Below are 17,161 nucleotides of genomic sequence, written 5' to 3' on the forward strand. Positions count from 1 at the left end.
AAAACAGCAGTGAATAAAAATGTTTTAATACGAGACACTTTCATTGGGAAAAAACAAACCTGTCTTTTTTTTTTTTTTTTGCTATTTATAGGGGAAAAAAAACAACAAAAACCCCAAACAGATTATTAACTTCAAGTGAATTTCTCAGAACTTTGAGTAGTTAAGTCAAAAATGGGAAACTATACCCCGAAATATACCCTTTCACTTATTGGTGCCTTTTTTGTCCTCCCCCAGTGGTAGAAACATATGTCCAGAGTGGCCTGGGCAGTTCTTTCCCTCGTCATTCACTAATTAGTAAAATATAAATCACCTGAGCACACCTGCTTAAAAACACCGAATGCCCTTCCTCTATGAAACACGCTGAGCTTGCAAGACAAATGTGTATTTGATCATGGCCTCGGAAACTGGTAAGGTCGCCTGCTGCCCTCCAGCTTTCATGTTATCAGCGGGTTTGTCCAGGTATGTTTTGAACACTTGCAGGTTGCGCAGAGGATTTGCCGTCTGGGTGCGTTGATGAGGCAGGCTCCGAGACTAGACAGGTGAGTCACAGCATGACATTTTAGCCTGATGGTGCTAGGCATTTTAACCAACACGTCCTCCGCAGGCTCTACAGGACATCGAGGACAGACTGTTGGACCTGTCTGAAAAAATAGCCCTGTGCAAAAAGATCAAGAATGACTTGAAGGACTTGCGTCATGCCCTAAAAGTGAGTTTTCTTCTGGTCTTTGAATTCTACTACAAATGGTTATTGGTTTGTTTGTTTTTTTTGGGTTTTTTTTTTAAATGATACTGGTTAAATGTTACAGAGGAAATCCCCCCAGGATGTGTCCGCACCACTCCAGAAATGAAGAGAAGAGGAAGACCCCTCCCACCTGCTGATTGCTATCTAACTAAATGAATGAATTCTATTAAAGTAACACAAAATGCTTCACCAAGCAAACATTTCAGTGACAAGGATAAGGTTTTATTAGTATTATATTGCTCTCAATTCAGAAAGTTACTCATATTTATATGAAACGCATAAGCAAACAGTTTCACATTATACATTCTTTAAAAAATACAAATTCTTAACATTTCCTCACTCTTTGGGTGTCAAGACATTCCTTTGGAAGCATGTCGTTTTCCTCTTTCTCCCTGCCCCAGCTCTTCCTGGAAAATATAGCCTGTTTGGTGGAAAATGTTGATGGCAGAAATTCCAAAGAATCTACACTTGTGAACAATCTGCTTCCAAACAAATGTCGCCACAATTGATTTGCTGACACTACAGACTGATGTAAATATTAGCCACGTGAACTTGGCCGACAAAGGCAAAATTTCTCTGTTTAATGAAAGAAACCAATAATTCACATGTTAAACTGAAGCGTGCGAAATGATGAAACTGGATGGAATTCTAAACATATTTAAGCTTAAAATGGAAAATATCTGATTAAAATAACAAAACTGCCAAATACTTAAACATGCAAATCCAGCTGATATTAAACCAATTACAGAGGCCATAGGGTGGCTGTGAAACAGTACTTCATGGATTCACTACAGTCCAGATTCACACCATTCAATGCAAAATATACAGGAGCACTGTAGCTCAAAGCTATATTGCAGCAAATATTACTTAATGGGAGGCATAAGTAACCATTTAATCTTTGAGTCGGTAACTGAACTTGTAAATACCACACTTAAAATTGCATAGTTGGGTTCACCAATGATCTGTATGAAAATGTATAATGGTGAATAGGTACGACTCCCGGTGGTATTTTTTTTTTCTTTGTGGGAATTATTTTAATATCCACTGGAGTCAATGTCAGATTTGGATGCTCCAGACATCTAATTAATATTGTATTATGGGAGGAAATTTGCCTTGTGGCTCCTATAAATTTCCTAAATCACACCAGAGGAGCCAGATTAAAACTTTACTTTTTTTTTTATTTTTATTTTTTTAAAGATTGATTCTGCAAATTGGAAATTAAAAGCAGAATCATAATGTCTGCATCTGTTATATAGCTGAGTTTAATTTCTTTTTTTAAGTCAATGCTGAAATATTATAGTATTATATTGGTAAAGCCCATTCGACTTTCCCAATATCACAACTGGAAAATCTCCATGCTTTTGCCTTGGTGTGATCTGCTGCTGGAATGGCTGCCTGAGAGTCGGTGAATGTGAAAACAGAGTGTCAACAAGCCGATTACTAAAGCAGAGGCTATCAAGGCAAGGAGGCTTACAGAACAATTAATGTTGTAAGGCCAAGAAGCTCTACTGTCATTTACAGGGCATAATGCCTTTACTCTATCATCATTGCATTGTGTCCCATGCGAAACAATACTGTTAAATTATACTCTGAGCCAGAGGCTATGCATTACATATATTTTCTTACAATGTGGACTATACAGAAACCCAGCGGCTTGTATAACTATTCAACTAAAACACAGCAAAAACATCTTCTGCATAAACGTGACGGGGAGAAGAATGAACAGAGTATACATTAGGTTCAAACTCAGAGTTAGCAATTCAAAAGTCTATACAAAAATACAAATTCTAGAATAATCTACAAGTTTTTCAAAGATGTTTACACTAAAATGTACCATATTTACATTGTCACCAGGACACCATCTTTTAAATGCTACTTTACAGCAGGTTTATACAAAAACTCTGTAGTGGTGCCGCAAATCAGCCTAACCGATATGCAGAACCAACTTTACAAGTTAGTGTGCAATAAACAGGGAAGAGTGCAGCAAAAACGTAGGGCTACTGCGAGTGTGGGCCGTCCGGCAAGGAAAATGCATGTCTGAGAAAATTGTGGGAACCAGGAACAGTTATGACTTGATGCATCCCTGAGAGGGTCACAACCCTAAAGAAGATGGGATGTTGACAGTAGTTCCTTATAGTTTAGTTGTGGGCAAGTTTTTGCAAACAAGCAGATCCTAGAGGATATTTTGCTTGACTGTGCAGTCTACTACACGTGCCTCGTTTTTACAATACTTACGTTCTTATGAAGGTAAAACAATTCAGTAACAAAAAAGCAGCTCAACTTAAAAAAAACATGTGATTGGAATAAATTAATAGATTATTTCTGCTATCTCAAAGATGATAGTATCATTATATTGAAAGAATCAGGCATTTAAATAAATTAACATATACAATTTTAAGTTAGTTTAAGTTATAGGCAACTTATTGACGTTATGTCGCTTAAAGAGACAGGCAGATCTGATCACAGGTTCTCAAAAAAAGTAAAAAAGAATCATCACATTATCTGGACCGCACTAGTCTTCATAGAAAACAAACAAAATACTGAGGAAATCACTTCATATTACAAGACAGCCACGTGGGAAGCTGTGTGACCAAGCTCTTTAAATTTTTGCTGGGAGCAATGCTTGATTAAAATTGTAGCAAAATCCTCTCATATACAGTGCATTATGGTTATTTGCATACCAGCCTAAAGAATTTGTTAGGACCTGTAGTACAGTACGAGGATACAGTACAAGGACAGACGAGTTTTGTTTTCCTGCTAAGGTGTGTGACCTTCAAGCCAGGACAATGAAACTCTAAATTATCAGTGCTTGGACAACACTTGGTCATTTCAATCAATTCAGAGTGAGGATTATTATAAAGAGTTTATCTTTTCAACAAAGGATCTACTGCCTTTTCCCTGCATTAATTAGCGTTTAAGTTGCTAAAACTCAACTACTGCAATGAGACTCAACAGAAAAGTTACACATACTTTGTATATATACCATACCTGTCCCAGTGCCATACAAAGCAGAATGCACTGCAGGTACTGGGGGGGTTTCAATGCACACGCTATATAGGGTGAAAGAAGAGGCATAACTTCGGAGAGTGACTCGAGGTGTGGGTGGAATCGACGCTTGTGGGCGAGTGGGTGCAACAGACAAACATGTGGTGCCAGACTCCAAAGGCAGCTCTTTTAAGGATTGCCATCAGTAGCCATGCTGAAGTCATCTGCGACCAGCAGCAGAGCCTCAATGTTGGCGGCTGTCTCAGGGCTCTGCAGGGACAGGAAGTCTGAGACGTCCATACTGGCTAACCCGTCAGATGAGGGTGGGTTGGCGGCAGTGCCGCTCACTATTGTGGAGAAAGTCTGAGCTGTGGAGGAGGAAGAAGAAGAAGAGGGGGCCTCCAGTGTCACCTCACCCACCTTGGAGGAAGACTTGGGGGGGCAGCATGAGGAAGATGAAGTTGCTGAATGGTGCTGAGGCTCTGATAGTGGCGGGGGAGGGGGCTCTGGTGGCTGCTGCTGTGATGGGGCTGAAACGATGGAGGAGGCACTCTTTGCACTCTTGTCTTTAGCAGAGTCCCTGCAGGCACACTGACACTGGCAGGATTCCTCCTGTTTGATGATGATGACTGGCAGGCTGAGGCCGATCTGCTGGACTGAGTTACCTACAACAGAAACATTACGTTTGATTAGGCCAATGCAAAGAAATTAGTCAAAACCACAGTGGTGTCTGCAAAAGTAGGCTGTCTGATTGTACCCTGTCAATATTTACAGATGGAAACATTACAATAGATTAGGTGACCACATGTTCCTATCAGCAACATGAACTGTAAACGTTGATGAAAACACCATCATCTGGTAGACCTGGCAGTGTTTCTTTTAAGGACCATAAGAGCTGTAAATTCACCAGCAATCACTAACAAATCAAAAATCTTTGACTTCAACTTGCTAATTAGAGCCCCCCCCCCCCCCCCATTTTCTGTTTTGTCAATTTATATTAATATATTTGGGGAATTCTTAATAAAAAAAAAAAAAGAGTTCAGGGAATCTTACTTTTTTCCTCCCCATTTCATAAATGTTACATTTAATTAGGTGGAAAAAAGATTTAGCAAAAATGAAAGATGGTTACTATCAAGCCTCAGCCTGAGATTGCCATTTCCTTCCTCAAACTTCGCGTTTGTATTACCAAATACTTTTCCTAGTAACTATTGCATACTATTTAACTAATCATCATTAACCCAAGTATTTTAGTGGCAAAACAAATGTATGATTTCCTTAGTCTTTGGCCAATGTCAACAGCACAAGATTGGTTTCACGGTGGCTTACCAGCATTACCTCCCACTGGTATGGCTGTAGTGAAGAAAACCTTTTCCACTTTTGGAGCTCCTTGATGTGGCTGTGAATAAACAAAAACACCAAAGTTCAAAAGGGTTAACAATAAATATCAGTATCCTCAAGATGATTACACAATGTTCTTTTTTTGGGTTTTTTTTTTTTTTTTAGACTGTATCAAAAAGGGATGGACTGTGTATGAATTAAAAGCCATACTTTCCCTAATGTTTCATAGTTTGTTTGTGCTACCTTGTTTTCTTGTGAACAAGATGAAGAGGAGAACAGATTATGTGTGGGATCATTACTCACTGCTTGCTCTGGGTTCTGCTGGCTGTTGGTGGCACTGCTAAGGATCCATTGGAGATTCTGGTCAGACATGACCAAGCTGGGCTGCAGCAGGTTCTGTGTGGGTGCTATGGTGATAGTGGCAGGGGTGGTTGCCAGACCAGGGCCAGAGTTTGGACCAGGATTATTGGCCAAAGGCACAGGTTGAGCCACAGGTGCTGGAGCATCTGTTGTGGTAGCTGCAACAACAGCAGGACCTGGTGCTGTGGCAGTCAGTGCAGGGGCAGGAGCAGGCGTAGCAATGGGTGGTGGTAGTGGAGTGGTCTGGGTAGTACTATCTTGCTGTAGAAATGTTGGTGGCAGTGCCACATATTGCTGGGGGGTGACGTGGTTTTGTGGCTGGACAGAAGCCTGTGGCACGTCTGAGATCTGCTGCATGAAAGCAGGAGGCTGTGTTGTGCTAACATTTGCAGTGATGGAGGCAGGGGTGGAGGTCTGGGAGGAAGAGCTCTGATTGAGCTGGGAAGAAGCCTCCATGACTGCAGCGTTTTGTGAACAAGAAGATGAGGAGGTAGGATTGACAGAGAAAGAGATGAGAGAGGAGGCTTCTGTCACTCCCGGTTGGGTGGGAGTGTCCAAGCCGAAGGGCTCAGCAAGGTTCTCTGGTCAAGGGGGAAAAAAAACTTCTCAGAACAAGAACTTTAAGAAAACCCAAACAGGTCGATTTTTAAATGAAATATTCTTACCGCTGGGATGAGCATCATCTTGGCTGATGCTATTTTCAGGACTCTGGAACATAAGCTCAAAGATTTTCACAGGGGTGGCATTGTTGAGGTCCAAATTTTGAGCCTGGAATAAAATTTAAATGAACAAAAGCCTTTAAAAAAGTGCACTCAGTGCACTTTTAACCTTGACATTTTAATACAGTGAATATAAAAACTGAAGACTGAAAATATCTTTTAACTGACATCTCACTGATCATCCTGACAGCTCCTCTACTGTGTCAATACAGTCTGTTTGACAAAGGTGAAATAAAGTTCAAACTCACATTATGGATGTTCTCTCGTAGTTCTGAGTCTGTAGAGATGAGGCTCAAGTCACTGAGGCACAGCGAGTGATTTGCATCCTGCAATTAAGAGATCGAAAGGTCCCTGATTAAAGTAGCCACCCCAAGTGCTGAGTCGTGGAAATGAAAGCTACTGTAAAAAATAGGTAAAAATCTAGGCTTTACCATACAAGGTAGTCCATTACATAATGACATAATTAACAACTATTCCTTTAAAGAAAGAACAATGTAATCTATTTGGTCTATAAACATTTGCCATTAAAAACACAGGCCACTGCACAAGTGGAAAAGTTAAATACTTTACTTTTATGGTGACATGCTCTGTAGAAAGTCAATGTACCATGTAGTAATACCTGTGATATGAGATGTTATAACACAACTGTTTATTATGTGAAAAGCAACAAAAGAGCACTTTACTTCAGAACACAGCATACAGTAAATGGCACGAGGAGCACAGTGTTATGTAGCCCTGAGGCTGTCCATGGAGAACACGATGACTGTGCCAAGTGTGCCCACACTCTGACAAGACGCTGTGCTGTGACTCACTTCAGAGAGTGGATGGGTGAGAGAGACGCTGAAGGACTGTCCTTTGTCGTGGCCCCGAATGTGACTCTTCAAGCTGTACTGGCTGCTAAAAGTCTTCTCACAGCCATCACTAGGACAGTTGAATGGCTTCTCCCCTACAGAATGAGCAGAGACAAAGGCAGAAAATACAGACTGAGACTGATTCGTTTATTTATTATTCTTTACTATTTATATCTTTCCTGGCAGGAAAAAGTAACCTAATTCAAAGTTGCAGCTTTATTAATAAAATGATGACTTTTCAGTGACAAAAAAATGCAGCCGTATGGGTTTTAAAAAGTCAGCTTTACTCTTGTCACAATAATATAAAATTTTCAAGGGACCAGCATTAGGGCTGGGCCATATTATACCGTTCACGGTAATACCGGTATAATGTTAGGCAACGATAGGAAAATGAAATATCGCGATAGAATGGGAGTAAAACGCGCATGCGCAGTGCCTTTGTTTTCATACGCACATGGCCGATTGTTGAGTGAAACAGATGATCCAGAATTGGTTTGTAAAAATGGTGCAACTTCCGTGATGTGGAACTGGTTTGGTGTTTGTCCGTCAGATACACAACAAAGCACATTTTTTTGCAGAACATGCAAGCGGCCGTTGTTATTGTCGTATTTGTCGGACTAAGATGCTCTTAAATCTGGGAGTAATCTGGGTCCTAAACTCCGTATGCTTCAGGTCAAACAACACTGCAGCATCACTTAGAGTTAAAAACTGTCTAAATTCTTTCATCTTTAATAAAACGATCAGCATTGCTGCTTTACCAGGTGTAACTATGAAGTTTAACTTCCAGGCATCCATGAAAACAAAAGTTATTACATTTAACGGAGTTAGAAGTTAGCAGGAAGCTAGCGGAAGTTAGCTCGCTAGTTTCGCTAGTTACCTAAGCATGATATTGCATGTTCTGACTGAGAGATTTCTGAAAAAAATCAAACGTACACCTCTGCTATCACTTGCAACATAAATGAAGACAGGAAACTAAACAGCAGTGACGTTTGTAGGGTTACTGAAGTTGGGCTAGCTGGTATATAATGATGTGCTACGTGATCGCTAGCGACACAGCTATGTTAGCATAACATAAACAGTGAAGCTGGAGGACGAACACTAACACTTTTCCACTTATAAAAGTTAACGTGAAGGTTCTTCATGGTTAGAGACAAATGCAATCGCATGGCAGGATGCTGTAAACGGACCAAACTTCAGTCAGGAGAACAACTGAGATAATCCATCCACAATACGAGGTTAGTCATTAATATACTGCAACAACATGGGAATAGAGCAGCTGCCAGAGAATTCAACATTAAGGAATCAATGGTACAGAAATGGAGGAAGCAAGAAGAATGAGTTTAATAAAGTTTGATTTATCTGACTGCTTTGTTTCGCTTAATGTGCCTTATAATCCCGTGCACCTTATGGTCCGAAAAATGCGTACTGCACACTGCAGTTTAATGTTGCAAAGCACCTCTTTTTAACTTCAGTGGATATTATACATGGTTATGCTCAGGACATGTCAGCCCATTTCTAGTGGAAATGCCTTTTGGTTAAACTTTCAGCAAGGAATTTGCATTTGTACTGTTACATTTTTATAAAGCTTTAATGTACATAAAAACCAGCTTCTTGTTTAAGTGAATATAAATGGAAGGTTGTCTTTTTGCGCTAGTAATGTTGTGGAGTTGTATTTTGTCTCGCATCAATTATATCGTCGGTTATATCGTTATCGCAAATTTTCAAATATATATCGTGATAAATATTTTTGGCCATATCGCCCTGCTCTAACCAGCATGGCTGTTTCCTGCTCCTACTCTAGCGTTGCAGACTTACACACGCTATAGCTATGTACTGTCACCAGGGGGCAGTGTTAGAAATATGTGAAACAACTCTTAATATGAGCTAGTCTTCTTTGTGTTCGCAGAATTCTTGGTTCTTAAGCTAAGTCGCTGCAGAGACAACAGAAGTCAAAACATACAAAACTGTTTGTAGTAAAGCAAAACCAAACGTTAAAAATAATGAAAACTGTCCTGTTTTCAACCTTGAGGCAACTGTGGCTCAGGAGGTAGTAGGGGGCGTCTTTCAAGGGGAAGGTTAGTGGTTTGCTCCCTAGCTTCATTCTAAAGTGTCCTTGGGTAAGATATGGTGTGTGTGATGATTAGAAAAGGTTTAGGTTAGGTATAGAATAAAGCTCTTGTATGTGACTGGGTGAAGGAAGCTTATAGTTAAAAGTGCTTTGAGTGGTCAGTTAAGCAGAATTGATGGGCCAGCAGGGCGAGCACCTTCGTAGTCGGGGTGGCCCGTCTCTCTGCAGAGAGCTCTATTTTTAGATGGACGCAGTGTACAAAGTCTGTGATAAAAATCTGTGGGCTATTCTTGCTTGTGCTGCTGTTGGTGCATCAGCCAGGCATGAAGTTATAACATACGAATAGCTGAAGTGAAACCAAGTACAGAAGAAATGTCTGTGCTTTTCATGGTGTATTTTTGATCTTCGATATTTTTTTTTTTTTGTGGTTCTCTTGTTTCCAGTAAAGTCCCCTTTTCAGCCAATTAGCAAACAGTAGAAGTACTTCCTCTCCACACCCTTTACAAAGTGTTACATTGGTACTTAAATAGCACTTTATGGGGCTACTGATTGGGTAATGGTAAATTACCCAATCAGTATTCTACCTATGCAGTGTCATCACTGTTAAGCTACATGCTTTTGTTTTTTCCTCAGTCTGAATATGCAAAATCCAGCCAAATGGACACAGTACAATGAATCCTGTAGCTGGATTTTAATATCCTGATACAGCTTGTTCTTGTACATGTAATTGTTTCTTTTTCAACAACACAAAGCATAAGCCAGTTCAAGTCATTCCTTGTTCAGCTGAACATGATCTACTATATTGATATATAAGGGGAAAAAACCCCACCAAATACATGGGAAGCTAGTATTTGTCTGTGTGTTTGACAGCTGGCATGTAGGAAAGGTGTTCACCTGCCCTAAACAAGCATGCAATCATTAGAGCAAAGAGCTAAATAAATACATCTTTGTTGAAGCTTCCCTAGATAATTGAGGTGAACCAGAACACTGTATACCTGTGTGAGTCCGTACATGTGTTTTTAGGTGATGACTTGCAGCAAAGGCTTTTCCGCAACCATCATGATCACACCTGAAAGCAAAAACATAAAAAAACAAAAAAACAGTGTGAGATCAAATGTAAACAAAGTGAAAAACATTCAAGGCTGGATTTCATCATCCTTCTAGATTAAAGTCATGACCCATTGCCCCCCTGTGTCGTTATATGAAGAAAAATGGATAGTTGACATGGATAAGTAAAATTTAAATACCCTTAAAGTTTTGTACAGCAGTTCCTTCACCTTAACTGGGAGAAAATTAAACCTGCTGTGAAAAAGGAAATGCTCACCGGAATGGCTTCTCCCCAGTGTGTGTGCGAATGTGCTTCCTCAGGTCACTGAGGGTGGTAAAGTACTTTGTGCATCCCTCTGATTCACAGTTGAAAGTCTTGCCTGTGTGAAGTCTCTGGTGTGCTTTTAGCCTGCAGAGAAAATAGTGTTTCATTAAACCACAATGGGAAAATATGAGCGGGACAAAGTAAACGCAGTGGCATTCAGCAGCATGTGCTATCATTTCATTTAAAAAAATCTTTCAAAAAAAAAGAAAGAGATGAGTCAGACGGGAAATGGGGCTATTAATAGAATTTTAAACTCAATCACGATTTTTGGCTTCTCACATTTAAATGAACATGGTCTAGTGATACTAAAAATGCATGCTCTGCAAACTGAATGGAAAGCAAAAGCAAACCAAGCCCTTCCTAAAAAAAACAGCACCTGACCACGTGCCTGCATCAGTCAATCACAGCTGTGCCCTGGACAACACAGCGTGCAGTGCTGGACTGATCTGGACGAGTAACACCACATCAAAAGACCAGATATACAGCAAAAATCAAAAAATGTCTGGCACAGGAGAACATGAAGAGCTTGTCCCTTAAAGTGAATCATCATCAGTTGTTTGGAAATACTTTGGATTCAGTGCAAGAGATTTTATCCAAGAACAAATCATATACGAAAATTAAGTGTCTAATAAACACATATTTTTGGGTAAACGTTGGAGGGAAAGAGAGAGAATACTTTGAGTGTTTTTGGCATCCATCGTGCTGATACAATAAATGGAACGAAAGATTTTTTTGTTCGAGGAGATGCACTAAGATCAGGTAAATGGTGAATAAACGCTTACTTGTCTGCAAACATGTCTTAATAACCAAGAATGTAGCACAACGTAAAAAGGAAAGCAGTGCTCTGTTAATTCTATTTTCTGTTAAGTTTTGGTGCATTTTTTTTAAATCATACTTCTTATCTTTTCCAAGAAACGCATGGCGTTTCAGTGAATGAGGAAGACCAGTTTTATTTTGCTGCAAAGATTGATTATGCGAAGCAAACCATGACGAACCACTAATGTGATCTACAATGTAAAGTTAGATCAGGAATCTCAACAGCTCTAAGCCCTGTGTAGCTTACGATGATGGCACAGCAGCATCAAGCCACAGACACATGACATTGCTACTGAAACAGTGTAAACTGGATACTTGGATGCCCTTTGATTTGTACATCTGATATATCTTGTGGTCAAACAAGAGACCTGACGGAATGACTGAAATATGTTCCTCTTTTAATCAAGTCCCGAGTCGCTTGAGTCATTTTTTGGTGTCAAAACATCTACTGCATCACGCTTTGTGTACTGCCCCCAACACTTAGGTCTAATTATCTTAACCTACTTTTGATCAAGTCTAACAAAACTGAAATGGAACCTACAGTGATGATAAAGGTGACTTCATATAAACTTCAAGTTTCCACAGCAATGTAAAGACAGCGACATGAAAGACAACAAAAAAGGCTCACCTGTACAACGTGTTGAACGCCTTTTCACAGCCCTGTACGTCACACTCGAATGGCTTCTCCTTGGTGTGAACACGGACGTGGATCTTAAGGCTGTAAGAGGTGAGAAAGGCCTTTCCACAGCCTTGCTGATTACACACAAATGTGTACTCGCCCCGATGCGTTTTCTGGTGTGTCCGCAAGTTTCCTGCTGTGCTGTACGTCCTTGTGCAGCCTTCGAACATGCACTGGTACCGCTTTACCTGAAAGTGAGAGAATAAACATGGTAAGTGGAATTAAAACATAGTGAAATAATGCTGGTGCTAAGAAAAGGATTGCATCAAATCTCTTTAAAAAAATCTGTTAATCTGCGTTTTAACTTTATTTAACAACACCATTTCAACAAGACAGGGAGAAATTAGTAAATCCAGCTCAGAAATAATAATAACCTGCCCTGCCATTGAATGAGGTGACAGTCTGACTCAGGGTGGCCTTTTGGATAGGATTTGAACTTAATGACTCAACCTCCCATCAGTACACAAAGCGGGTGAGCATTAAGGACATCAGTGATGACTAACCCTCAATTCTCTTTCACAGCACCGATGTCCATTGCAGTGGGGCAGTCTCCTGCTCTGCTCTCACACAAATATCCTGGGGGCACTGTGAATAAAAGCAGCCCAGTCTCTATTCTATAGTGTATTGAACACAAAACCAGGAGGAGAAAACTTGTGGCTGGCCTCCTCAACAAGAGACTCTCCTTCCTCTGCTGCTATTACCTCATTTACTAAATTAAATCCTCTTAGTATTCTTGTAAAAACGAATTGTAGCCCAATTTAGATCAAAGCAAGGCAAGTGAGAATATTAGATGCATCAGAGAAAACTCAGCATGAACCTTGCAGTGTTTGCAGAACTCCACGACACCCAGTATCACAACTGTGATACAGTGAAAGTTACACACAGCTGACTTAGCTTTCGGACCTTCTGACAAGCGCTAATCTGAGCAATGGTAGTCTGAAACCATTCAGTCTGGTTATTAGTGTGTGGCAGGGATCATTTGTTAAGCAAATATCTACGCAAACCCACAGCAGAACCCTGCTAAAGCTGGCAGCTCAGATCTGCATTTATCTCCCACACCATTGTGATTCTACCACACTGTGAATATGATCATTGCGAGGGAGCACTTTATGCTCCAGCTTCCCACACGCATAGTGGAAGAGACCACTCCATTACAAATTGGTTTATGAAAGAGGAGTGCTTAGCGTGGCCAACAAATATTGGACAAACCATCCACACCCCAGTGCACGCGTTCCGCGGGGATTCATATTTCATATTTGCTTTGTTTAACATATTACAAAGACCTGCATGCACATGACTATTTATGATTCCAGGCCTGCAGAAGAGTGTGGCACCACTTTATATTGTACTGTTGTGCAATATAAATTTAAATTCATTTCTCAGAAGTGGCTTGAAGTCATACATATACAGACACACACAATAAAAGATCCCGGTATGCTTCTATACTGCTGCAAGAAATATATAGTTGTCTTTTAATTCAGAGGGTTGCTCAAAATCTTTTTCTTTAGATATTTGTTATTATTGCAGTTGGTAAAGGGGTTAAAAACTGAGCGGACACTGCTAACAAATAAAATCAAACCTTGACTTAACTTCACCTTTCAAACCAAAACTGGCTACAAAAGCAGCAAAGTTTCTGCCAATAATATTCAGAAATAATAAGGCATTTGCTCCAGCACCACACCCATCTAATGATAACAAAATCTAAATTTACTAGTATATTAATCTTCAATACATAATATGATTTTAAAATATGAAAATACCATGATCAAGACAATATAGTCATAATGCTTTACTCTGAAAAGTTTGCAGTCAATTTTAAGTGTAATTCTATTGTTCTATAAAACTTTTAAACCCAAAAAAGTCTTGGTGCTGTGTAAAATGAACAAAAACTTTTGTGTAACTTCTATAGAACACAATAAACTTACTAAATGTTTAAGCAGACATTTTACCATTTCATAAAAACATTAGGATGGGGGCAACAAAACCGCTTTCAACACTTTGCAGTGAATCAGATGAACTGTTAAAAAAAGGCCAATACCATGATTGGATATAAGAAGAGGATCGTAGAGAGGCAGTGTTAGAAGTAAGCTGCCTCTCTTTTACGGAAGGGGCTCACCAATTTACAAAAGAATCTACATTTACAACTTGTGGAACAATTTCAGAATATTGTTCCTCAAAAGATTCTGAGAATCTGCAGAAATCTCTGTGTGCAAGGGATAAGGCCAAAAATCATTGGATGGGCTCACTTTTAGAAATCTGTGTCTGTGAACACAGTTAACTGTTCAGGTCGTGTTGCATCCTCATTTTTCCTGCAACCTCTAAAGAGGAAAGGGACCAACGTGCTTGTTATCAGCACTCGGTTCAAAAGCCTGCATCTCTGATTGTGTGGGTCATACATTAGAGCCTATGAAATTAACAGCTTGCACATCTGCAAAGACAATGCTGAAAGGTCTATACAGGCTTTAGAGCAACATATGCTTTACCCAGATGATGTCTTTTTTGTGAAAGTCCTTAAATATTTCAGTAAGACAATGCTACTGCATCTGTTGCATGGCTTTGAAGTGGAAGAGTCCTAGTGGTGAACTGACCTGCCCGGAGTCCAGACCTTTCATCAATTAAAAATATACAGCTGTTGTGAGCTACAATCCTGTATCAGACAAGAATCTGGCAACATTTCTCTCACAAATGTCCCACAACTGTGCTCCTCAGATGTTTATAGACTACTGTTAAAAGAAAGGATCATAATAGTGGTAAAGATGGCTCTGTAGGCTATATATCATCTAAATCAACTGATTAAACACAGGAAAGAGAACCATGTTTTTCCCCAATGTGCCTCCCTACCTTTTATGTTAGGTACCTACTGGTTAACAAGTGCAAACTTCCTATCAGATGGTTTTACTATGCTGCTCATCTCTGCTAATTAAGATAGGTTACTGCTGAAGGCAACAGAATGGCAACTTCTGCATAGTTGCTGAGAAGATCCTTTAAAAGAACTTGAAGCACAGTGACATATTTTCAACTGCACACCATTTTTCACCAGGACAAACTAGATTTAAAAAAAATGATCACTATATTATTAGAGGATAAAATCATAAAATCTTTAAACCATCTGCTCTTCTGCAATTTGTTGTAATAACTGAAACAGCTTAGACAAGCAATCACTGCAATCTGTCATACATGTGCACTACCTTAGAGCCAATCAGAGGAGCCTCTGATGACCAAACAAGCATATGTCTTGTAACAGCTGGACAAGATGCACTTATTTTTGCTCACCTCTCTCTGCTTGGTCTCTGGGCACTCAGAGTGCAAGGTGAGCGTAGCCCCCTCGATGTTGCGTGGCATTGGGGTGGACCCTGGATTTATTGTGAACTGGATCTGGTCAGGAGAAATTGTGTGGTGCACATAACCCTGCGACATCCCATCTGGGTCTGTCATAAAGGCCAGCGATCCCTCCTCCTCATCTCCATCACCTTCTCCCTCTGTTAGGAAGGTGACTCCATCTTCATCCCCTCCACAGTGACCCTCCTCTTCTCCCTCCTCATCCAGTCGTATTGGGTCCCGCTCAATGAGGACCGTGGTGCGGTCATAGACCCGACCAGAGGATGACGAAGGTTCAGCAATTAGGTCACCGTCTTTGCCAAAGTGGATCTTGTCATCTTCTTCGTCATCCCGCTCCAGCTGATCCACCTCCACCTCAAAGTACATAGGCACCTCCGTATGAGGGCCATTCTCACTCATGGTCTCTGATGCCTCTCCTTCCTTGGCAAGAAGGACTGCACTCTCACACGTTAATGTTTCACCCTGAAAAAGAAAGAAGCTACTTCACTTACGCTCTTAGGTTGTATAGCTCAGCTGAATTATTACAAATTGTAATTGGAAAAAAGCAAACACTGTTGAGCAGAAACTCATAGTTTCTCATAGCTGAGCCCAATATAAAGACTGAATATATTTATCAGCGTTTAGTGATTCAGCAGCAGATCTGACTAGGGCTGCCCAGTTAAACTATATCAGCTGTCACTATGTAGCCCCACGCTGACAGACAGGAACATTTGGCAACAAATAACTAGACAGAGCCACAGCTATGTGTGCTTTTGGCAGAATAAGGTTTTTTTTGACTACATTAAATGCCCGTTTTAAACATGTTCACCCCCTAATGTAGCGGACCTGCGGGTGTCAGTCAAAAGCAGCGAATTTTTTTCTTCAACACGTCAGACTGAAATCACCGCAAGTAGTTACTTAGTAAGAGACATAAACACTGTTCACAGAAACTAAAGCTACACATCGCGATCTGGAACTTTCTTACTCCAGTGACAGATGTCATGAGATAGCTGGTGCTTAGCCCTAGCTACTCGGTGACTTCTAATCAATCAAAATTCATCAGGTTACCTCTAAAGGAAAACGTTAAATGCTGCGTATGAAAGCTGTCATTTCAAACCGACGGTGACAGTTAACTTTTACATGGCTGCGCACACAATGCCGCGCAGTTTCCAAACATAAGCGTGACCTTATAGGCACTCAGTGGCTGCAAGGTTAACCTTTAGCTGACTGAACAATATCGTTCTCACAACTTAATGTCACAGTACTGAGGTTGTTAGCTTTACGATGCTAGCATTCTGGTGGATATCTGATCTCATATCATGATTACATCGTCTCCAGCCTGATACGTCGCTGGTTAGCTGCTGTAAATTAATCTTAGGCTGCTTATTTTGCATCTGCCGTTACATATCTTTAGAGTGTTTTTCTCTTCAGCTCGTAAGCCACAGAAAGCTAAATGGGAACTAGTTAGCCAGAGGCTAGGCTAGGTAAGTCAGCTGCCACTTATTTCTCTACACATTCATAGCTTCGCTGGATAGCAACACTTTAGCTCATCGCTAAGCTAAGGGGCTAACGATAAACGTTTATTGTGGAGATTACTTATCGTTCCTGCAAAGATGGTCAGTTTCATTTTACCCGGTGATAAAGTGGCAAACTGAGGTTTAAGTGGATCGACTAGAAGGAAATGACATTAAAATAAATTTACCTCTGAATTTTAATCCTTATTCCGATGCTTTGGATGTTGACCACTTTCTTCCTATCCCCTCCCTAGAAAGCCATACGTCACAGGCTCGCAGCCATTCGTGATGAATTATGGGAAATAATGTATAACTAACGCTAAATAACAATGTTAAAAAATTCCATAAGATGATTGTAGGGAAGGGGTTTCGCTTTTATATTTAGTGTTGATTTATTTT

The 17,161-nt window shown here is 40.3% G+C and overlaps 1 protein-coding gene across 1 annotated transcript; it reads right to left on the minus strand.

The window, feature by feature from the left end:
• Positions 1-957: 957 nt before the first annotated feature.
• Positions 958-17,045, minus strand: mtf1 (metal-regulatory transcription factor 1). Its single transcript, XM_085423456.1, has 11 exons — positions 16,951-17,045; positions 15,204-15,731; positions 11,880-12,118; positions 10,388-10,519; positions 10,059-10,132; positions 6,957-7,090; positions 6,393-6,470; positions 6,091-6,193; positions 5,369-6,006; positions 5,054-5,123; positions 958-4,392 (listed from the first exon to the last, which is right to left on the minus strand). Exons 2-11 carry the CDS (start codon positions 15,666-15,668, stop codon positions 3,917-3,919), a joined length of 2,409 nt encoding a protein of 802 aa, XP_085279582.1. The 5' UTR covers positions 15,669-15,731; positions 16,951-17,045; the 3' UTR covers positions 958-3,916.
• Positions 17,046-17,161: the final 116 nt, after the last annotated feature.

The sequence above is a fragment of the Rhamphochromis longiceps genome, linkage group LG11 (genome assembly GCF_057381845.1).
Source record: "Rhamphochromis longiceps isolate RC_006_pf linkage group LG11, R_longiceps_female_GT1.1, whole genome shotgun sequence".
NCBI classification, from domain to species: Eukaryota; Metazoa; Chordata; class Actinopteri; order Cichliformes; family Cichlidae; genus Rhamphochromis; species Rhamphochromis longiceps.

What these genes read in the sequence shown, in the direction of transcription:
- mtf1 (XM_085423456.1), bottom strand. Translation starts at nt 15,668, where the DNA reads ATGAGTGAGAATGGCCCTCATACGGAGGTGCCTATGTACTTTGAGGTG. An exon ending in ACTGGGGAGAAGCCATTCCG is followed by an intron (nt 10,133 to 10,387) that starts GTGAGCATTTCC and finishes TTTTGCTTTCAG; the next exon opens with GTGTGATCATGATGGTTGCG. An exon ending in ACATGTACGGACTCACACAG is followed by an intron (nt 7,091 to 10,058) that starts GTATACAGTGTT and finishes CTCATTCTGTAG; the next exon opens with GGGAGAAGCCATTCAACTGT.